The 24,443-nt window shown below is 39.0% G+C and overlaps 1 protein-coding gene across 2 annotated transcripts in view; it reads right to left on the minus strand.

Moving 5' to 3' along the window:
* Positions 1–24,443, minus strand: part of DNER (delta/notch like EGF repeat containing) — a 365,099-nt gene that overhangs the window by 101,179 nt on the left and 239,477 nt on the right. For both annotated transcript variants that reach the window (XM_024243941.2, XM_054549923.2), the window contains exon 7: positions 20,642–20,755. In XM_024243941.2, the coding sequence (XP_024099709.2) occupies positions 20,642–20,755 (114 nt within the window). The remainder of the gene's footprint in view (positions 1–20,641; positions 20,756–24,443) is intronic.

The raw sequence follows: 24,443 nt of genomic DNA on the forward strand, positions 1-24,443 counted from the left end.
CACACATCAAGCAATAGTAAGACTGACAGATGACTTGTCACCAAGATCTACAGAAGCATAAGATAACAAAATGACATCTTTAAGGCACTGGAAAAATAAACTTGTCAAACAGAATTCTATTTTCAGGGAAAATAACTTCTAGTAATCAAGGCCAATTAAGATATTTTCTGATAAAGAGCAGCTGAGAAAATTTGTTGCCAGCAGATCTAGCCAAACTACAAAAATACTAAAGAAAGTTATTTAAGCTAATAATAGGTGGAAACTCAAGCCTACGGGAAGAAATTAAGGGCCCTAGAAATGGCACTCTGGGGGAGTAAATATTCATTTTTTCTTAATTTCTTTTAAAAATGGTTAAAAGCAATAAGAACATTGAATTATGATGTTGTAACGTACGTAGAAGGAATATACATAACAAAAGAACAAATAATAAGGGAAGTTAATAGAATTTTACTACCGTTAGGTTCTTACATTTTGCATGAAGTGATTAAATGTTGATTCTAAGTAGACTCTCATAAATTAAGGGTGTACACTGTAATTCCCAGAGCAGCCACTAAAACTAAAACAGACACAACAAAAACCCCAAACCAAAAAGCCCAGCAGTATAGCTAAAAAGCCAGTTAAGAAAATAATGTCTTTTTAAATATTCTACTTACCCACCCACCCCCACCATCAAAGAGGGCAGGAATAGAATAAAACAAAGAACATATGAGAAAAATAGAAAATAAATAGCAACGAGGTAGACTTAGATCCAATCATATCAATGTTATATTGAATATAAGTAGACTAACACCCCAATTAAAAGGCATAGATTGTCAGACTTTATTTGAAAAAAAAAAAAAAGATCTAACTATGTGCTCTCTAAAAGAAACACACTCCAGTATAAAGACACATAAAAATGGAAAGTAAGGCCAGGCGCGGTGGCTCACACCTGTAATCCCAGCACTTCAGGAGTCCAAGGTGGGCAGATCACGAGGTGAGGAGTTCGAGACCAGCCTGGCCAATGTGGTGAAACCCTGTCTCTACTAAAAATACAAAAATGAGCTGGGTGTGGTGGTGTGCACCTGTAATCCCAGCTACTGGGGTGGCTGAGGCAGGAGAATCGCTTGAACCCAGGAGGCAGAGGTTGCAGTGAGCTGAGATCACACCACTGCACTCCAGCCTGGGTGACAGAGCAAGACTCTATCTCAAAAAAAAAAAAAAAAAAAAAAAAGGGAAAGTAAAAGAATAGAGAAAGACACATTGTGAAAAAGAAAGCATAAGAAAATTAGTATTCTCTGTTTAAAATCAGAAAAGGTAGACTTCAAGACTAAAAACATTATCTGACATAAAAAGGGACACTTAATATGAAAAAGTGACTAATCCAACAGGAAGCTTTAACAATCCCAAATATGTAGGCGCCTAATAAGAGAGCTTCAAAATACATGAAAGAAAAACTGCCAGCAAGAGAAACAGAAATTATCACAGAAGAAGCCCTTTCTTAGTAACTGACAGAATCAATTGACAAAATGAGCTAGTTTATACAATATTTAAATAACATATTCTTTTCATGTGCACATGAAATAAGTCATTTTAATAGATACAGAAAAATTATTTGGCAAAATTCAATATGTATTCATCATTTTTAAGAAGAAAGAAAAACTCTCAGCAAACTAAAATAGAAGGTAACATTTGCTGTATCTTTTAGGGTATATACAAAAAAAAAAACCTATGGCTAATATCACACTTAATGATGAAATAACAAATATTTTCTCCCTAAGATAGAGAGCAAAGCAAGGATGTCTACCCTCAGCACTTACATTCAATATTTTACTGGAGGTTCTATATATGCAAAAAAAAAGTAAAAGAAATAAAAAACATAAAGTGTAGAAAGGAAAATAAGACTTATTATTCACCAATCTACGATTTTATACAAAGAAAATCCAAAGAAATCTAAAATAAAAATTTTGGGAACTAATAGGTAAATTTAGCAAACTATCAGCATACAAAGTCAATATACAAATATCAATAGTGTTTCTATACACTAGTAATAAGCAACTGGAAATTAAAAAATGTTTTACTGGCATTTATAATATTATCAAAAAGCATAAAATAGGATTAAATTTAACAAAAGATATGCAAGATGTCTACACTGAAAACTATAAAACGTTACTTGAAGAAATTAAAAATACCCAACTAAATGAAGACATATACCACGTTGATGGGTTGGAAGTCTCACTATTGTTAATATTTAAGTTCTATTCTAATTGATTTACTGCAGTACTAATTATTTGGGGATGCCTATTGTTTATAACTAAATCAAATTCTAATTGATAAATTACATCAGCACAATCAAGTAAGTAGCTCTTACATGTTTTATACATCTCTTATCTTATTTGTTAAAAATGGAAATAATAGAATAGCTGTATGCATCCAGTAGTTATAGTTGTACTAGTAGAAATAGAAGAAGAAAGAAGAGAAATTGTTGTGTTAAAAGTAATAGAAAATTTTTATTGAGTTCTTATTATACACGGGACATTATGCTGAGCAAAAGAGCAATTGGTGTTTATTCTTTCTAACTTATCACAACCACTGGCTCAAGTAGGGTCTATCACCATCTACTTTTTACAGAAAAAGGTTCAGAGACTTCACTTTAGGGAACTAACCTAGGAACACTCATCTAGTAACTGGGAAAAATAACATTCAATCAGGTTTGTCTGACTCCAAATCTGTGCTCTTAAGCCCCAATCTATTTGCTGCTTCTCACAAGAGAGTTTGTGTAAAAGCATTTGACAAGTCGAAAATGCCATGCTAGCATACGAAATTATGGTCAGATCAGCTGGGCATAGTGGTGTGTGCCTGTAATCCCAGCTACTCAGGCGGCTGACGCAGGAGTTCAAGACCAGCCTGGGCAACATAGTAAAACCCCATCTCAAAACAAAAAAAAGAGGCCAGGCATGGTGGCTCATGCCTGTAATTCCAGCACTTTGGGAGGCCGAGGCAGGTGGATCACGAGGTCAGGAGATCGAGACCATCCTGGCTAACACAGTGAAACCCCGTCTCTACTAAAAATACAAAAAATTAGCCAGGAGTGGTGGCGGGCGTCTGTAGTCCCAGCTACTCGGGATGCTGAGGCAGGAGAACGGCGTGAACCTGGGAGGCGGAGCTTGCAGTGAGCAGAGATGGCACCACTGCACTCCAGCCTGGGCGACAGACTCCATCTCAAAAAAAAAAAAAAAAAAAGAAAGAAAGAAATTATGTAACATAACTGTTATAAATTCTGTAATTTGACAGCTTTGAAAACCAGAAATTACTTAGCAATTACAAATTTTGAACTCTGTATATTTGCATAAATGTCCTGAGCCTGATTTGCCTATTGGCTCTCTGTATTTCAATATCACATGGAGGATATTTTTTAAAATAATTATGGGCCAGGCGTGGTGGTTCATGCCTGTAATCCCACCACTTTGGGGAGGCCGAGGCGGGTGGATCACAAGGTCAAAAGATCGAGACCATCCTGGCTAACATGGTGAAACCCCGTCTCTACTAAACATACAAAAAATTAGCCGGGTGTGGTGGGGGGCGCCTGTAGTCCCAGCTACTCGGGAGGCTGAGGCAGAAGAATGGCGTGAACCTGGGAGGCAGAGCTTGCAGTGAGCAGAGATAGCACCACTACACTCTAGCCTGGGTGACAGAGGGAGACTCCGTCTCAAAAAAAAAAAAAAAAAAAAAAAAAATGAAATTTGAGTCCTAAGGAATAAACATGTGCTACCAATTCCTTATAAAATCAGAACTCTTAAAATAATTCAGATATCAAATTAAGAGCCAAGATGTTTATGTAAGAAACTTTAAGAGAAAATCATAAATGTTTTGGTGTTACAAGCCAATGTGTAAGGTTGAGAGCTTTTTAAAAACTATCAGCATACAAAGTCAATATACAAAAATTATATATGAAATATATAAATTTTTATTTTTTTTTTAGAGCTGATTGGTTTTAAATACAAACCTAAAGCCATATTTTTAGGAGAACTTTTTTTCATAAGGCTGCACAAGGCAACCAGTTCTTACACTGGTAATTTATAAAATTTAACACAATAAGAAACACCTGATGACATTATAAATTTTCAGAACAGAAATTATAGGCATCAAATTTGAATATTAGTTTTTAATATTCAAGATGCAGGCATAGTCTCCTGATCTGTTGATGGAGACCAGACATTGGTTGATTGGTGGCTGTTAGCTACAATGCATGTTACAGGTTTGTTGATGTATATATTTTGATGTTGCGTCAAAACTAGCTTGTAAACATGATAGTGATCACAGAAAGGTCAAATGTTACAAACATAGTTTCAAAAATTAAACGGAGACCACATGTGAAACAACGTATATTCAGAAGCACCTGTGTAAGTGATCCCAAACTCAGATACAGTACTATGTGAGTCTGATTCCCCCTCGTAGAAATATAGAAGTCTGCGATTCAAAGCTAAAGCAAAGATGAGTAAACATATCCCTGTGTTGGAGTTACAGAGTGTAGGGCAGTAGGATGAGTGCCAGTAAAAAGACATTTTACAACACAAGGTGGAAAAGGCCTTGGGTCATCTGTGGCTGAGACGGTCAGAACAGATTTCATCTTCCCCAAAAAATTCTAAAAATAAACCAATATTCTCATTCACTCTATTTTCTCCTTTCCCTCCTTCTCTCTAAATATAAATATACAGACATACATTATATATAAAGAGTTTTCAATTCAATCTCCAGGTCTAGGAACCTCTCTGCATTATCCTGTTCCTACATAATGTTATAACTCTAAAAGAAATTATTTGAGCTAGCCTTTGGTAAAGTTTCTCTTTTTATTAGCACAGCTCTTTAAGAGCTTTGACTGGTCAATCTAGTAATAATGATCTCTCAAGGTAAGTGTTTTTTAAAATTCCCCTTATAAAATATGCAAATCAAATTAGTTATGGTGGCAAAGGGTAGAGAATTGGAAAAGGAAATTTAACATTCCTGGGTTCAAGCACATTCATGGACATATTTAACCTCCAAAATATGAAAAACGATAGATAGGAGAACAAATACAATACTGCTACATAGAATAATGTAACATAAATAATAAAAATAATAGTAGTATTTATGAAATGACTAAAGGATTAATATGCTATAACAGAGGAATAATATACAATCCTAACTGGAAGCTAATAAGCAAATATATTTGGATTTACAATCTTCCTTGAAGAGTAGAAAATGAAAAACTATTTGGTGATGGTAGCCAAAAAGTGCAAGCAGAAAGATGAACATAGTGATATCTCTGGTGTGCAATAGTGTAATTCAAATGATACAGACCTGAGATGATGGACATAAGGAAATCTTGGAAAGAAAACACAAGAGCTCCAGAGAAAAGGTCTATTTCAAACACATGGAAACAATGGCAGCAGCTAAGAGGTTTAAAACAACTGATTTTAAAACAAGGGGAAAGTTTAGGAAAGGATGAAAAATTAAAGAATTACAATGGAAAATAAACAAAATAGAATTACAAAAGAAACCTACTGAAGAGGAATGCAAAAAAAGTAATTTAGCTAGTTGACTTTCCTTCAAATTTTCTGGTTGAACCAATATTAAAGTGAACATTACTGCTGAATTATTTATTATGTAAGTAGAAACAAATCAATACCCTTTAGATACACCCATTATGGAATCAGATATTTAAGACCAAAAGAAAACATTTCTGGAAGATTTTAAATTACAAGACAATGAAGTCACTCTATGTATTGTCAGAAAGCAATAGAGGTGTCAGAAATTTTTCAATACTAAAGGAAAATACAGAATAAAGTGACACTGGCATTTTTTGCTGACAGGGTAAAGACAATTCACATCAAAGAAATGATGTGTATAGGCATTTTAAACTCAACTCAGCTTTCCATCGCCTTGGCAAATGGTTCCAGTCAGAAACCTAGGAGTCATACCTGATTGTTTTTCTTCTCTTAACCCCCATATCCATCCAATTAGTGGATCTTATAGACATTATCTCCAAAATACATCATGAACCCAAACACTTTCTTGCAACTTGGCTGCTACCATCCTAGCCAAAGATACAACTATTAAAATTTCGCTCCCATTATAATAGTTTTCTCTTATGAGATTCCCTGTCCATCTTACCCCTACAACCAATTCTCCAAACAGCAATAATAATTTTCTTAAAATGTTAATTTTCTTAAAATGTTAATATTATCGTGACTTCCAGTAAGTCCTAGAATAAAATTTAACCTCCTTTCCATAGGCTACAAGTCCTGTGTGCTCCAAGCCCAGTCTTATGCCACATGCTTCAGAAGCTGGCCCCACTGGCCTCCATTCAGTTTCCAGAAATAACAAGCCATTCCTCCACCTTGATCCTTGCCACATGCCATTTCCACTGTCCAGAAGCTGCTGCTCCTACCTGCTTACAGAGCTGACTCCTCCTTATGTGTTAATTTTTGACATAAGTGTTAGACAAGGAGGCCTCTCCTGATCACTTCATCCTAGGTACATATCCCTTTCTTATTCTGTATCACAGTACCCTGCTCACCCCTTTCATAGCACTTTTTATTTGCAATGAAATAGGTGTGTATTGGTTTCCCTGTTTATCACCTGTTTCCCACCCAGAATAAGACCACAGGCTTCTTGGAGGAGGAGCCAGGTTGGTTCCTCTCACCATTGTGCTTTGGCATCCAGCATAGTGTCTGAGTTATGGGAAGTGTGCAGTAAATGTTTGTGGAATAAATGGGTGGATTAAATGAATGGTGTAATAGAGAACATATTCCAACAGATTTGCAACACAATAGAGTAGTTAGGAAAAGCAAATTGATAAATATGGATGAGGTTTTGGAAATTATAATGAGGGAATATGAAAGGAAAAATATTAGTCATTAGATGTTTTTATTACAGATATATAAATGAATAATCACTAGATCAAAATGAAAGTAGAAAATATATTTATTTATTTTGTGATGGGGTCTCACTTTGTCTCCCAGGCTGGAGTATAATGGCATAATCATGGCCCTCAGCAGCCTTGAACTCCTGGGTTCAAATGATCTTACTGCCTCAGCCTCCCGAGTAGCTGAGATTACAAGCACATCCACCACATCCAATTAAATTTTAATTTTTTCATGGAAATGTGATCTCCCTATGTTGCCCAGGCTTGTCTTGAACTCCTGCCCTCAAGGGATCCTCATGCTTTAGCCTCCCAAAGTGCTGAGATCACAGGCATTGAGCCGCTGTGCCCAGCTGAAGGTAAAATAGTTTATGAAATATTCTGCTACGCAGCACAGGAAAGCAAGGAGAAGGTAGAATCCTGACTCTCAAAGAGCTCATTCTTGTACAGAGGAGACCAGAAGGACATATTTGAGATAATGAGAGAACAAGTTGAGGCCATTTTTCCTTCCTGCAAACATTAATGGAATGATTCCAGCCTGGCAGGAAGGGTTGAAGGACCAGCCCAGGCTGTCAAAATGGAATCAGTGTGTGCGACACCAGCTCTAACTGTGGCAGAAATTCAGAAGGAAGAACCACTATGATGTGTGCAGGTCAGAAAAATCTCATGGGAGAGTTGGCTTTTCTAACTGGGCCTGAAAGAAAGCACAGGAGTTGACTTGGCAGAAGAGGACAAGAAGTGATGTTCAAATGAGAGAAGGGGTTTTGGCCAGTGTTTATGGAAAACTTAATCGGGACCACATTTGTTCTGGTTCTAAGAAAGCAGACAGTTATGTGAGATAAAGAGAAAGGGGAATATCTAGGAAAATCAATTACAAAATCATGAGCTGTAAAAGACCCAATAGGATTGCATTTTAAATGTGACTTTGAATTTTTAAGAAAATCCATCTGAGAGAGTAAAAAATATCTTAAGGACTTTTTCTTGAGCAGAACGAAAGTCAAAGTTAGATTTAAGACAGGAAAACGAAAAACAGCTAGGAAATCATCAGAAGAATGTTAAATCAGCTCTCCCTTAATTTGGAATACATAGAAGGGCATAAGAGATAAAACTTATTTAAAGGATATAGTTATGTGAACAAAAATAATTGGCTATTGACAATGGAGATTTAGAGGTTTGGTCAGAAGGTCTGCGTTTCCCTCTGGGTCTTCATTTATCTAACCTAGACTAATTGGGAGCAGCCATGCATCAGGCACTGCTTCAAGACTTTCCATTCTAGTGAGGAAAACATACAATAAAAAAACAAGTAAATAGGTATCCTCAGCCAGGGCTACAGGTTATTGAAGCAGGGTGGCGGGGGGTGGAGAATGGTGGGGGCTGTGTAAGATACTGGAGTCAGGAAGACCTAAGTGACACAAGGCGGAGAGAGAGCCATGTGAGGGCCCCTATGAAGAAGGGTACAGGGTCAGGTGCAAATGCTCCCAGTAGCATTGGATATAAGGTGAATGGCTTCCCGCTGGAGGACAATTTCTAAGCCTTTGGCATGTTTGAACAACAGCAAGAAGTCAGAATCTGGAGAAAAGGAAAAGAAGAGAGGAATAAGAAATGAGGTTGGAAATTGTGGAAGACAGTGTGGTGATTCCTCAAAGACCTAGAACCAGAAATACCATTTGACCCAGCAATCCTATTACTGGGTATATACCCAAGGGAATAGAAATCATTCTATTATAAAGATGCATGCATGTGTATGTTCATTGCAGTACTATTCACAATAGCAAAGACAGGGAATCCACCCAAATGCCCGTCAATGATAGACTAGACAAAGAAAATGTGGTACATATACACCATGGAATACTATGCAGCCATAAAAAGGAATGAGATCATGTATTTTGCAGGGACATGAATGGAGCTTGAAGCCATTGTCTTCAGCAAACTAATGCAGGAACAGAAGACCAAGCACCACATATTCTCACTTATAAGTGGGAGCTGAGCAATGAGAACACGTGGACACAGGGAAGGGAACAGCACACAATGGGACCAGGGGGCTGAGGGAGGGAAAGCATCAGGATAAATAGCTAATGCACACAAGGCTTAATACCTAGGTGATGGGTTGATAGGTGCAGCAAATCGCCATGGCACACATTTACCTATGTAACAAACCCACACATCCTACACATGTATCCTGGAACTTAAAATAACATTTAAAAAAAATAAAAAACAAACAGAATCTCAGCCCCCATCCCATACCTGCTGAATCAGAATATGCATTTAAACAAGATCACTTAGTGATTTGTATGTACATTAAAATTCAAAAAGCAAAAAATAAAAGAAGAAATTAGATTGGAGAGGTAGCCAGGGATATGTTGGCCCCAGACAACACTTTGGATGAGAAATCAGCAGAGATTCAAAAGGCAGGGAATGAAAACATGTCATCTGCATTTTAGAGGGATCACTTTTCTCATCCTCCCCATCAAAAACGCTCAGCTCCCAATAGCACCCCCGTATATCAAGTTGTGTAAAACTTGTCAAAAGCTGGTGTGTCTTCTCCCTGGCCTTCTCCTTGTCCTCTTATAGCCAAATCTGTCCACTTCTCTCTATCTCCATTGTCACCTCTGTAATGCATTCACCATTAAATCTCATCTAAAGTACTGTAACAGGCTCCTAACAAGTTTCTCTAATTCTTGTCCTCCCTGGATCCATTCTTCCCCCCTAGACACAGTAATTTCTTCCGAATGCTAAAATTCTTCTCCTCTCCTGCTAAACCCATTTATGGTGCCCTTGTCCATACTCTTGGGCCATGTGCAATCCACTTAGCCCACTGCTTAAAGGTCTACCTGAGCCGACTCCTACTTCTCTCTCTAGCCTTCTCTCTTCTGTCCATCACATTCTGCAGTATGGCTCTGCTGAACTGCATTTTGTTCCTCAGATTTCTCTGTCTCTCTCTCCCTCCCTAACCTCCCCCTGCTTTTCTCTCTTCCTGAAAGAGTCTTTCCTCTGCCTGCAGCCCTACTCATTCTTTGGGTTACTACTTAGCCTTCAAGTGTGTTTGAACGTCATTTCCCTTGGAACACTTCCTGACTCTCCCTCCAGCCCTCAGTCTAGGTGAGTGGTCCCTCTTAAGACTCTACCACTTGATAAACCCAGAGGAGCCCTGTCACATCCCTGATCATACTGTCCATGCTGTCTCTCGGGGCCACTATTCCATAAGACCCATGAGGCCGAAGCCACATATGTCTCACTCACTGCTGAATCCCTTGTGATTAACACAATAACTGCTACAAGGTAGGTAATCAATAAATAGTATGTGAATTAAGTGTTTTATTAAATAAATAATGCCATATCCATATGATAAAAGCAATCACTAATAATTCTTTAGAATAATAATTAACAATAGAGAACATTTAGAGCAAGTTGTTCAGTTAAAGTTAAAGACACTCATTACAAAAGCGAATACACAGTCAGATCTGATTCTGGTTTTCTAAAAAGGGCATTAATAAAGTGACCTCAAAGATGTTCACCTAAAATGTAAAGTGATTTTTCTCTTGGGGTTGGAATTCGAGGCACTGTTTTTCCTTTGAGCACATTTGAGCATAAATATATTTGGTCATCAGAGGAAAAAAATCACGAAAATGACTTAAAGTGCTGTGTCAAGTCATGGACTGTCACGGAAAAGAGGACCCTGGTCAAATGCAATGACGGTGGCCAGTAGTGAACACAAAGTCCCTTGTGAGTGTCCTGGGTCACAGCGGCCAAGGGCATTGCTAAGGGTAGGCTATTTGGGAGTAGAAAGTGAGGAAGGAACTCTAAACATGACAACTTCTTCATAGAAATTATAATTAAATGTAATTAGGCCAGTTTTAAAGAAGAGCAGTGGGAAAATGTCTTAAAAAATGGGCTAAATTAACTGAGGAGAGGCGTCAGTATCTATCTTCAGCTGCCTTTTATCATTACGATATCAGGTCACAGGAGATGAAATTAGGTTGGAAAAACAGAGTCAAAGAAGGGTTTATTTAACCAAAAATAATATATGATAAAGCAATTAACAAAACAGTCTTCCACTTTCCCAGTCTTCTGTCTGTTCAATGTTAGCTTGGGCCTGGGTCTCTCTGTATGTCCCCTGCCTTAAGGTGGTCAGAGTCAGAGCCTGGACCCGAATAGTTCAGAAGAAGGGCCAGGACTGTATCACATGATATTTTGGTCCAAGTGAAAAACAAAAATTTCACTTTAGCTTCCCCCATTGTTGTGGTCTAAAGAGGGGTATGTGTAAGGAGATAATTCTGCTACAAGTAAAAATGAAAATTATATTTACTACTAGGGTATTTATATTTCTATCGTAAAGCATCTTTGTTGCATTTAAGAACCATGATATAATATGAATGTTTTGCGTTTAGCATAGAGAAGTTAGCTTTTAATAAACAGATCCTCCTACAAAACAGCTGTTAAATCTGACAAGAAAAAAAATAAAAATAAAAAGCAAAAAACTTCCTCAAGGCTCTGAAAAGTGAACCAAAGCAGGTAGGTTTTGGAAGGGAGTCAAAATACAGAGGCAGCAGCCAGCATGAGGTCAGTTTCATATTCGGGGGATTCACACGGCCGGCTGCCACAGCCATGACAGTGTCACAGGGAGATAAGACGACAGCACTGAACCTGCCGTTTCAGTGCAGAGGGACCCAGGAAGGGAAACCGCCTTTGCAAAATTATAACTGAGGAAATTATGACAGCGAAAGAAATCAGACCTAACCAACTCCACCTTGCTTCTAACCTTTAAGCCGTCCTTGTTCATTCCTGGACATAGGCCAAGCTATAGGAAGGAATTCAGTTCATGGTTTGACTCTGAAATAAAATTGCTAATAGCCCTTTCCCAAAAAGACCCCTTTCTTGCTTAGGGAACCAGTCTGCCTTTGCAGGATTAACAAATTAGCTACAAGATTAGAAATTACAGTTTAGGGGGTCATGCAGCCTCTGGCTCCAAGAGTCTGAACCTCCCCAAGTTGCTCTTGGGGATAACATCACTATTGTAAAACCTAACATCAGTGCTTGAGATATTCTGCAGCCCCTACACTTGATGGATCAGCTGACACCACCCAGACAGGTAATCTGGCTCAATCAGTTCTGCCATGCCACCCAGGAGCAGAAGGCAGCAAGAAAAACTCACTTCGACCCCCTATGATTCCATCTCCAACCTGGCCATTCGGCACTACCCACTTCCCAAGCCCCTACCCACCAAATTATCTTTAAAAACTCTGATCCCCGAAATATCAGGGATACTGAATTGAGTAATAATAAAACTCCTGTCTCCTGCACAGCCAGCTCTGCGTGAATTACTCTTTCTCCATTGCAATTCCCCTGTCTTGATAAATCAGCTCTGTCTAGGCAACAGGCAAGGTGAACCCACTGGGTAGTTACAGAAGAAGCCTGGAGAAGGCACATCACGAGGAGTGAGGGAGGCTTCTGGGCAGAGAGACAGCCAAAGAAGGGGCTCCAGTTCTGAATATGAACTCCCCCGGAGTCTCTGGATGACCCCTACACCACCCCTAAACTGGGCACTGGAAGTAACCAGATGAGATGAGAGCTCCTGCACCCCGCGGGCGTCATGAGTTTGCAATGAGTCTAGCCTGTGAGATTCGCACATTTACTTCAGTGAACATTGGTTAATGCATCTTTGTGATATGGGGAGTTTCCTCATATATAAAATGTTATTGTCAGAACGGTTTTGAGATATCTACTCATTCATTCATTCAACAAATGTCTCGTTTGTTTCTACATGCCAGATGCTTTAAGGGATACAGAAATGTTTAGCATCCCTGTCCTCAACGAGTCCGGAGCCCCATGAGGGACAGCAGGTGTATATCCAAATAGCTACCATGTGAAGTAAAACTGGATCAGGGAGGAATTGGTGCAGCAGAAAGAACATGAACTTCAGGATCAAACAAACCTGTTTAGAGTCTCAGGAATTATCTGTCAAATGGCATAATCATACCTATCTTGTACAGCTGTTGTGCGGATTAAATGGTGACATTTATTAATTACTTATTCTCTGTGAGGTACTGGTCTAAGCACTGCATATTCACAGCTCCGTTAATCCTTATAACGACCCCTTTAGGTGGGCACTAATGCTACCCTCACTCGATAGATGGGGAAAATGAGGCATCGAGAATTTAAGTAAATTGTTCAAGGTCACCAGGGAGTAAGTAATCAAACAGGTTCAAACTCAGCAAAGTCTACTTGAGCCTCAGCTGCTAACTGCTAAGTTATGCTGAATAATAATGTCAAAGTGCTGGCCGGGCATGGTGGCTCATGCCTGTAATCCCAGCACTTTGGCAGGCCCAGGAGGGCAGATCACCTGGGGTCAGGAGTTCGAGACCAGCTTGGCCAACATGGCGAAATCCCGTCTCTACTAAAAATATAAAAAATAGCTGGGCATGGTGGTGGGTGCCTGTAATCCCACCTACTCAGAAGGCGGAGGCAGGAGAATCCCTTGAACCCGGGAGGCAGAGGTTGCAGTGAGCCGAGATCATGCCACTGCACTCCAGTCTGGGTGGACAGAGTGAGACTCCATCTCAAGTAATAATAATAATAATAATAATAATGTCAAAGTGCCAAGCACAGTGCTTAACATATAGGAGGCACTCAACAAATGGCAGACGGCATCAGTACTGTCATAGGTATTGCCGATGCTGTTGTTATTACTGTGAAGCATAAGAAAGAAACCATCGTTGAAGTTCAAGACCTATGCCTGAAGTTTTAAAACTAAAATGCTGTAAGAATGCTAAATAATTGTCACGTGCAGATCTGGACACACACCTTTAGAAATCAAAATTTATGTTTATCCCTTAGGTATATCCCATCTCTTTTTTAGAAGAAAACCATCAAGGTATGATTTAAGTATTCATTCATTCATTCATCAAACTGTAACTTCTGACTGCCCTCTGTCAGCACTAAAGTGGGTGTCAGAACCATTTTCAAAGGGAAAGAAAGCTAAAGTGGAAAGAGGGTCCTGGTCATTCACTGAAAGTTAGTGCAGCCATTTTCCCCAGTGCTGATGAAAAAAAGCGGGCAACTAAAATTCCTTGCTGCATTTTTATTCAAACAATCTCAGAGAAACTGTGCTATGCAAAAAATAATAATAATAATAATTCAGTTGTAAAGTAAAATTAATGAGTTGCGTGCCAAACACAAAAATAAAATTTTGGACTGGCGCAGTGGCTCATGCCTGTAATCCCCGTACTTTGGGAGGCCGAGGCGGGCAGATCACCTGAGGTCAGGAGTTCGAGACCAGCCTGGCCAACATGGTGAAACCCCGTCTCTACTAAAAATACAAAAATTAGCCAGGTGTGGTGATGGGTGCCTGTAATGCCAGCTACTCGGGAGGCTGAAGCAGGAGAATCACTTGAATCTGGGAAGCAGAGGTTACAGTGAGCCAAGACCGTGCCATTGGACTCCAGCCTGGGCAACAAGGGCGAAACGCTATTTCAAACATAAAATAAAATAAGATAAAATTTTACTCACACTTAATAGATCTTAATACCCTGCTTTGATTCTAAAAGGTGAAACTATATACTACTCCAAGGATCTCAGCTGCTATGATTCCTAAATGAAGTGGTGATTTAGGAATAATGCCAAATTTTGAAAGAACAAGAACAGCATTTTATTCAGGACTGTTAATTTTATGAGGGTATGTTGCACGTTTCTTATGTAAATACATGGAGTTTCACATGGTCCTAAGAGAGTGCTTTCACCAAGATCATACATGTTAGGGTGCTGGAAAAAAAAAAAAAAAAAAACTAAATCCCAAAACTGTATCACTCTTAAATCCTGACTGGGTAACATGCCCAGTTTTTGAACAATACACATTATCTGAGAGATAACTTTTATGACATGTGTTGCTATTGCCTGCAAATCCCTTTAAGATGAAAAGCATTACCACTGAAATTTGAGTTCAACAAAAGGATTTATATAGCTAGGTTACCCAAGGCTATAAAATGAAAAAAAAAAAAAAAAAAAAAGTTTTGTAAATGCTTGGAGTTTGTTGCAGTGGAATTTAACCTACAGGACCTTTGGGCCAACATAAAGATTCAGACCCCAGGCATTCCCTAGAGTCACTTAGAGGTTATGAAGCTTTTCTATGTAAACATGACTTGAAACATGATGGATTTATTGACTCAGCAAGTAGCTTTTAAACTGATATATTTGAATTAAAGACTTTAAAGGATAGGGTCCCTTAAAGGTAGTAGTCAACCTTCGTCCTTTTTACTCAAGGAAACAAAGGGTGGAAGAGATAAAATTATGTGACTTCTCCAAGGTTAGATGACTAATTAATAACAATCATCATAATAGCTAACATTTACTCAGCACCTACTATTTGCAAAGCACAGTGCTAAGGGCTTTCTCCATCCTTCACACTTACTTTAAAAATGTATACTAATGTTACTCCATTTTATAAATTAAAAAATGAGCCTCAAAGAAGCCAAGACCTTGTCAAAAGAGGTAGGTCTGGATTTCAAACCTAAGCAGTGTGACCCCAAACCACATGCATAACCACTCCACTCTACTGCCTCGTCACGGGGCCTAGACCCAAATCTACTGACCTCCAGGCCAGAGAAAGACACCAACTCTCCATCCTTGCTATCTTTGATGTCTGACAGCAAAATCCAACACTGCATTCTAATAGTCATAGGACTGGAAGATGTGAGTCCTCTCCCTCGTTGTAATACTTGACTTTGTAATTACAGTGCAAGAGCAGTTCATACAAAATCTATGTATTCCATAATCCTATCCATAGGAATAGGGTGAGAAAATACCTTTAATGTTTTTAAAATGCATTGGATAAAATGATATGTTTTCAAAATAGTGCATAAAGCCCCATATTCTCACTTTGGTCTCTGATTGCCATATGCCTTCTGTAATAGGTAGGTGCCAGGAAGGTGGTTCTGTTTGACCAGGTGTGCTCTCCAGAAGGGGATGGTCATGCTGCAGAGCCAATGGATGTCCTTTATTGCTGGAGGCTTTCATCACTATTGATTTCTTTTTATTCTTTATTAATTTATGGGTATTCTACTTCAAATTCCCAGTGGAGGGGAGATGGAATTAAGATACTGATAATGGCTAGAGAGTAGTATTCAGACTGTATTTATACATGTATCTAAATATATTCATATATTGAAATATGCATATTTAAATACCAATATGCAGTAATCCTAAGTGTATATAATTAGACGTCTTCAGAATTAAAATGCATTTAGTTTAAAACTTAAGGATTTCAAAGTTCTAAACCAAATACGAAGACAATAAATTATTAAGCAGTAATGCCAGGTTCTAAGTGCTTATCTTTGTCGTTGCTGTTATCATTCAATTAGGTGGATATTAGAAAACATTCATGATATTTCACTTTTATTTCTTATCATCCCCACCGTAACCAGAATCTGAAGCTACACTTTCCCAATATAAATCTAGTAAAAGCTAAGTAGAAATTCAGGAGAAATACAGAACCTGTTGATGAAGGATAAAAATCTCAGTGTAGAAAGGCAGACGTGTCCTGAAGGAGCGCAGCTGTGAAGGTGACTGCAGCTGGCTCTCGGGCTGCCTGATTTGGAACTTTGGGAAGGAGCAGGAGTCACACAGACAGCACCCAGGAAGGATGCTCAACCTCTACGGGCCTACCCAGGTCAGATGGAAAAAGGTCCTTGAAGGAAACAAAATGGAGATGAAAAGGGGGGAAAAGAGAAAGGATGCGGATGTGTGCTGTCGAGAGCTCTATCCAGAGGGAAAATCCCGTTTTAACAGCTTTCCAGCCTGGAAGGAATTGTTATAAAAGGATTTGACTTGCTTACCAAAAATAATAACTTCTCACTTTTTCCAGATTTAAGAAAGTAAACAGCAGAGACATTTAGAAGTTTTCTTTGCATGCATTTTACTTATGATTATGGTTACAAAGATAATCTTTAAAAATATAATGGGATTTCTTTTAAAGAACATATTCCGAGATGGTATAGGACAGTAGTTGGGAGCACTAGAGCCAATTTCTGGGTTGAGTTTCCATTTCTGGCTATGTGACCTCAGGCAAGTTATTGATCCTCTTGTGCCTCAGTTTTCCAATCTGTTAAATGGAAATAGTAACAGTGTGTGCTTCCTAGCACACAATATTAATTTGATTCTCATTGTTGTGAGAGTCAAATTAGCTAGTAGACATAGTGAGTGATATCTAAGTGTTGACTTCTATTATTAAATTATTTACCAAATATTAATCCCTCCTGCTAACATAAAACACAACTCATAGGAAAGGTGTCGGAATTAGGTGTGGGAAACAAGATGAATAAAATACACTTCCTTTCCTCAAAGAATAACACAGAGAAGCAGGGCAGAGAGAATCAACAAAAACCTACAATGGAGAAATGGAAAAGGAGGCAGGCAAGGGTCAGGGCTAGCTCTGAACCCCAGGACATTCTCTGAATTTGAGGCTCTGCTCAGACTTGCTCTCAGCATGTCTGATGTGAGAAACATCCTGGAGACACAGGCTCTTTTTATTTTTTATTTTCTTTTTGAGACAGGATCTTGCTCTGTCACCCAGGCTGGAGTACAGTGGCACAATCTCGGCTCACTGCAACTTCTGCCTCCTGGGTTGAAGCAGTTCTTGTGCCTTAGCCTCCCGAGTAGCTGGGATTACAGGTGCATGCCACCACACCTGGCTAAATTTTGTATTTTTACTAGAGATAGGGTTTTGCTATGTTGGCCAGGCTGGTCTTGTACTCCTGCCCTGCAGTGATCCGCCCACCTTGGCCTCCCAGAGTGCTGGGATTACAGGCATAAGCCACCACACCTGGTGACACAGGCTCTTTTTAAAGTGCAAAGTGTTCTATAAATATGAGTTACTGCCAACACACAAAAGCAAGCACTGTAAGGATAGGCCGGTGGGAAAGGCAGCTTAAAAAATGCCAGTCACCATGTATGAGCTTCTGCTAAGAGGCTGCCACACAATCCAGCAAATTTTTCTAAACTCTAATGAAAGCCTGCTTTTCCCTGCTCAGTCTTCAACGAAGATAAACCTTTGAATAAAAGTCTTTGTAATGGAAAATTCATCTTCATCTTGTCAATTCCAGAGCCTTGCATTCTCTCTAGGCTTTATCTAGGCAGCATGGAGGGGCTGGTGTGCCACCAGATAAAGGAGAAGGGTTCCTAGATCAGCATCCAGGATTTACATTACTACCTAAAGGCCAATGTCTCTGTGTTTAGATGAGACCAGGCTTCTTCCAGATTCATAGAGCCACAGCCTAGCTGACATCTCCACTTGACTATCACAAGGGTCTCTTCACAAGGGTTCCAACATAGAACACTTCATTTTTCTGTTTCTCCATGAACGGCACAACCCACTGCAAAGCCCCAGACTCGCTGCCTCACCCTCCGTCACCTCCCACCACCTTGCTCCTTCTCAGGCCTCCCCCATTTTCTTTCCAAAGTTCTTCCAAATCCATCTGCCTCTCTCTTTTTCAAATTCCACCCTTCCATTCCTAGCAGCCAACATCTATTTCTTGGACTTCTACAACAGTCCCCAAACTTTTCTCCTTATTCCCACTCTTGTCTCTCTCTAATTTATGTTCGACATTGTTCCAGAATGAAAAGTTCAAATTTCCCTGCTTATCAATGGTTTAATAGTAATCATTATCATGAAAACAATAGTGATGAAATAGCTACTATGAATTCAGCACTTAGCCAGGCACTGTGCTAGGCACTTTATCTGTCTCAACTCATTTAATCCTTACACTGATCCCAGGACACAGACACAATCATCACTCCATTTTACAGATTAAAAACACCAAGATGCAGGGAGGTATAAAATCACATGCCCATGGAACAAAGCTGGTAATAGTGGAAATGGCCTTCAAACTTCCCCCTCCGATTCCCTCCCCTCTAGGATGAAGATGAAAGGCCTTGTGGGGCTCACCCAGCCCTGCAAGCCTTGCCCTGCCTGCTTCTACCTGCTGTCACCATGATTCTTCTCATCCTCTTAGCTCAGTCATGCCCTCAACTGCACCATCTCCTCCCTCTCCTCTCCTAGGGTCTTTGTACATGGGAGTCTCTCCCAGCTCTCCAAGCCCAGGCAGATCCCTTCTGTGCATCTTCAAGGCACCTATTCCTGCATGTAATTACATACTTATCTGTGTGTGCACTATTGGAGGGGCCATCTCAGCCTTCCTTAGCATTATATCCTAGCTCCTAGCACAGTGCCTGGTATACATGAAGTGCTCAGCAAATCATTAACAACTAGGAAATTATAGTACGAGTGCAAGCAAAATTCCTAGTTTTTAGTTCAAGGGCCATTGTTTATTACCAGTGTGATTTTGTGCAAATTACCCCCATCTGAACTTCCAGAGGCCTGATTGTAACTTTCAGGTAACAATCCCAGCAATAATAGGAAAGCATGTTGGAGTTCTTAAAGCACTTTCACAAAAATTCCATTTGGTCCCAGGACGACCCTGCAGGCTGCCCTTGACTAAACACTAAACGGCAAGGCCTTCAATCAGAGTTAGGTGGCGACTGACTAACCGAGGGTGTGACAGAGCTTTAAGAACTGCAAAGTGCTCTATGTGAGCGAAGACTGGTGCTGCTTGCTCAGTCATCAGCCTTCAGCAACGTTTCCAAGGTTTTGCGTTTGTTTAAGGGAGCTGAGCCTGCATTGCAAAAGAAGGAGAGGGTGAAGAGCAGGGCTTGCCAAACACATTTAACTCATCACCAGCACACAGAGAGAGAGAGGGACGGCTGGGTGGGCCACAGCCATCTCACCCTGGCACCCATCCCAGCCCCTGCTCTGCCCAAGTGAGCAGGAAGACAAGAACCTGCCCTTCTTTAGTTGATGTTCACTTCTCCAAAATATTCGATTATGAGGTACTGCCGATCACAGGGGCAGCTCCTGGACAGCCCAAGCGCTTCGGTTATCTGGGAAGCCAGTGGCCTCTTACCAACACTCTCCTGGACCACTGCCCTCCCCCTGTCTCTCAGCCTTAGGTAGTCTAAGGTAATTGTGAACACAGAGATGCTTCCTTAGGCTCTCAGGCTCTACATCTAATCTCTGCAGAGGATGCGACTCTATGTAGTTGTCTGTGTAAGCTTCTGTGGATCAGAAGCTTACATGCTGGTTCTATAAAACAATTTAATGTCATGTTATTCTTACAACATCAATGATTTAAAGTAATCCCTTCCATAACATCCCTGCAAGCAGAAATGGGAACAAAACTTCCTCAAATCAGAAAATAATTTCGTGAACACCAGCTTGATAGCTGTGATTATCTGCCTGCTTCTTCAGGTAAAACTATGTCAGCAGTAAAACTGCTTTTTAAAATAAAAGTAGCCCTAAAGATGTGGTTTTTCAGGTGACTTGAATTTTCTAAGACATTATGAAGTTGATTTAAAAACAGAAGCAGGTGAACTTTATGTTGAATTTTTAAATGTAAACTCATATCAAAAACCAAACAAAATAGAAATCTTAATTGTCACCATTAGAGATTCTATTTTATTATAGCTATTCATTTTCTATGTATAAATAACATCACAGAAAGTCCTAGATTATGTCTAATATTCAAATAATTTTCAAGCTATGCTAGCATAGAGCTAAAAAAGGGGACTATCTTCTACGCTTGTTTTATAAATCAAACAAAACAGGAAGTTCTCTTGCATAGAGTTTTGCAGAAACAAAGTATAAGGCTGATCAAATTAGTTTATGATTTAAAATGAACAACAAAAGTTCTTTCTGGAGTAATAAATACTAATTACCTTCTGGACACTGGCAGGTGAATCCACTGAGACTGGAAATGCATGTTGCTCCATTTCTGCATGGGTCTAGGATGCAGTAATCAATCTTGGACTGGCAAAGCTCTCCAGTATAACCTGAATAAAACAAAATGTACATTTTATAAAACAAGCTATTCCAGACCCACCATGAGCCACTCTAGGAATTGATGGATTCAACTGGTACCTGCCCAGTGAAGGCAGCGGCAGCCTTCAGCCAAGCTGCTCCTAGATCTCATTTGTTTTTACAAACTATGGTAGTTTAGAAATAATCATAGTGGTTTGGAGTCATAGTTCAAAAATCATTTACTCTGCAAAAATCTGTATTGCAAGAAGACCACATTTCTTCAGCATTAGGTCTGTGTTTCATCTTGAAATATCAGTCAGAGCCTTCAGAAGCTGAGACTGAATATCACGTTGAGAGCTTCCTTCTGACACAGGAATTTACAGTGTGCAGCTTGATCTAACTGAGATAATGGCCACATTCCCTAGGCCATCACAACACCTACATAAAAAGCATTAGGAAAATGTCTAGGTGTGAGCAGTTTTAATTTACAATATTTTAGAGCTAGAATAACCCACCTGCGGTAATTCTGTGACTTCTTCCCCAGTTTAAAGATAAAGAGATTGAGGCACACAGAATGCCAAGCACATCGACATATTTTTATTAATACTTATTTAATTCACAAACCCAACTAAATTCTCTGTGAAGCAAGGCTCTCATGGTAATTTTGTTGGATTGTAACATAGCTACACACATGTGGTGAGGAAATAAGGATGTAAATCTATTGGAACACCTGTGCAGTTAAAAAGCTTTCAATACATTCCAGAATTTTGTGTATTAATTTTGAAAACAAAGCCCCTGGAGATAAAAGTTTAAAAAATAAAATGCTAATAAATTTCTCACTATAAAGTGGAAAGCGGTAAAGAAAGTTTGGAAAATTTAAGACATTACACAGAAAAAGAAAAGAAATGTGCCCTTGGTTATGTTATTTGAGTGACAGGACCATCAATACTGTCGAGATAATTCCTATCAAAAATTGTGAGTCACAGATATTTTCCACACAATTATGATCAACTGTAACACTTTATTTATTTCTAGGGTAGTTTTAACTTCATAAAATCTTGTCTTTCTGAAGTATTAGTTTTGAAAGACTGCCATTAGCATTTGAATCTGAGATTTACAAAAAAAAAGATCCAGTCATATTAGAAAAGAGATGATTCACCTAAGCTTCAATTACCTGCCAAATAGATTGTAAATTACAGATTGGGAATGTGGAGGCATTCATTTGCAATCCTACTCAGAGGCATTCAAGCAGTGTAGGAGATTCTAGCTAATTCATGGTATGAGAAGAGGAGTAAGATAAGCGCATGAACTAAAAATCCAAACACCAGGAAAAAAGGCTATTTCAAAATTCCAGAACAGATTAAATAAAAGCTGTAAATTCTAAATAAGGGAGAGTGAATTGTTTTTAAGAGGAATGCTGCAAATAACTTTTTGGCTAAAAATAATAGCCAAAACTTACAAAAGATCACTTATTTTTATTCATACATTAATTAATATTAATAATTTATCCACACATTAATACCCAATTCATCCATATTCATGTAACCTTATGAGGTTAGTGTTATTAGAATCACCCTATTTTTTTTTTTACTTCAACTTTTATTTTAAGTTCCAGGGTACCTGTGCAGGACGCGCAGGTTTGTTACATAGGTAAACGTGTGCCATGGTGGTTTGCTGCACAGATCAACCCATCACCTAGGTATTAAGCCCAGCATTCTTTAGCTGTTCTTCCTGATGCTCTCTTTCCCTAAGCCCCCACTCCGAACAGGCCCCAGTGTGTGTTGTTCTCCTCCATGTGCCCACGTATTCTCATCATTCAGCTCCCACTTAAAAGTGAGAATATGTGGTTTTTGGTTTTCTGTTCCTGTGTTAGTTTGCTGAGGATAATGGCTTCCAGCTCCATCCATGTCCCTACAAAGGACATGATCGCATTCCTTTTTATGGCTGCGTAGTATTCCGTGGAGAATCACCCCATTTAACAAACGAGGAAACCAAGGATTATGAAGGTTAAGTAATTTGCACACAGTCATACAGGGAGTCAGAGCCCTGTGTCCAAACCCTTTCACACAGTATGCCTAAGGTTACGCTTAAGGCACTATGCATCACCATCATCAACAAACAGGTATTTAGTATGAAGGGAAAATAACAGAAAATAATGGGTAAGAAAACACATAGAAAGAGACACAGAGCTTGATATAAAAACCATCAATATTCAGCTAGGTGCGGTAACTCATGCCTGTAATCCCAGCACTTTGGGAGGTTGAAGCAGGCAGATTACTTGAGGCCAGGAGTTCAAGACCAGCCTGGCCAGCATGGCAAAACCCCGTCTCTACTAGAAATACAAAAATTAGCCAAGTATGGTGGCATATGCCTGAAATCCCAGCTACAGGGGAGGCTGAGGCACAAGAGTCATTTGAACCCAGGAGGCAGAGGTTATAGCAAGCCGAGATTGCGCCACTGCACTCCAGCCTGGGCAACAGAGTGAGACTTTGTCTCAAAAAATAAGTAAATAAATAAATAAATATAAATATTCATCCATAACTTACAGCCTATGTGTGGTTGGTTATGCTTAGGCTGGAGGTGCCCAGAATTATTTTTTCAAATCCCTGATTTCAAAGATTCTACAATATGGCTAGAAAAGTATAGTACATTTATGAAAAAGATAACCAATTACAAGTGGTAGCTTCTTAGAGGCAGTGTGGCCTAAAGGATGTGGATGGCATCATGAATTCTGTCCCTGGAAAGATGTCAGAATTGCGACCACAGAATCACACAAAACCATGACCCACAGCCAGCAGCCAATTCGGTCTTAGATGTGAGAGATGTACATCCCCACCAGACAGAAAAAATAGAAGAATGCAGGACTCTGTGAACTTCAAAGTTCTTTCAATAAAATTTTAACAATCACTTCCTTTTTACTTTTTATCTAAGGATTTAAAACATACTTAAACATAGAAAGATGAGATTATAAACCTCACGTATCCATCACCCAGCTCTAAGCATTATTAGCATTTTGTCTGTTTAATTTCATCTAGTCTCCTCGTATTTTCCTAGGTTCCCCATGAGGGTATTTTAAATCATATTTCATTTCACCTGTAAATATTTCAGTATGCATTTCTAGCAAAAGAAGAGTTTTTTAAAGATCACTTTTAATGGCCTCTTTAATTAATATTTCATTCCATTTACAAATTTAATTAAACACTTTAAAACATATTTATTTATATTTAATAATATCAACAATTTTCTTAAGAACCACAACTGTCTGATAATGCACAAATATTCCCATGCACTTAATTCTTATAGATCTAATAAATTATAAGTGAGGGTGAATCTTAAATGCTGTTAAGTGCCCCAATACTGTATGGAAGTTTGGTAAGACTTCAATCAAAGAGGCTAATTTACATTTTTAATTGTCATAACAGCTTCAGGACCTCACTGGCATTTTGTGGGTAAAGATACTGAGGTCTTGCAGGACTTGAGATGGTGTAATATATTAATAACAGAGTTGTCACACTGAAAATGCCAATAGTTCCCTCCAATGAGAAACAGTGGTCCATATTCAACACTTTGTCATTGCTTTATTTCCCTGAGCTTTAAAGTCTTTATAGTAAAGATTATGAAAACATGGGAAACATGGAACTATGGAGAAAAAGATTATGTGTAATGCTCTAGACCCGTAAAGTATGAGCATATTGACATGTCTGTGGGTTCAGTATTACT

This window comes from Pongo abelii, chromosome 11, assembly GCF_028885655.2.
Source record: "Pongo abelii isolate AG06213 chromosome 11, NHGRI_mPonAbe1-v2.0_pri, whole genome shotgun sequence".
NCBI classification, from domain to species: Eukaryota; Metazoa; Chordata; class Mammalia; order Primates; family Hominidae; genus Pongo; species Pongo abelii.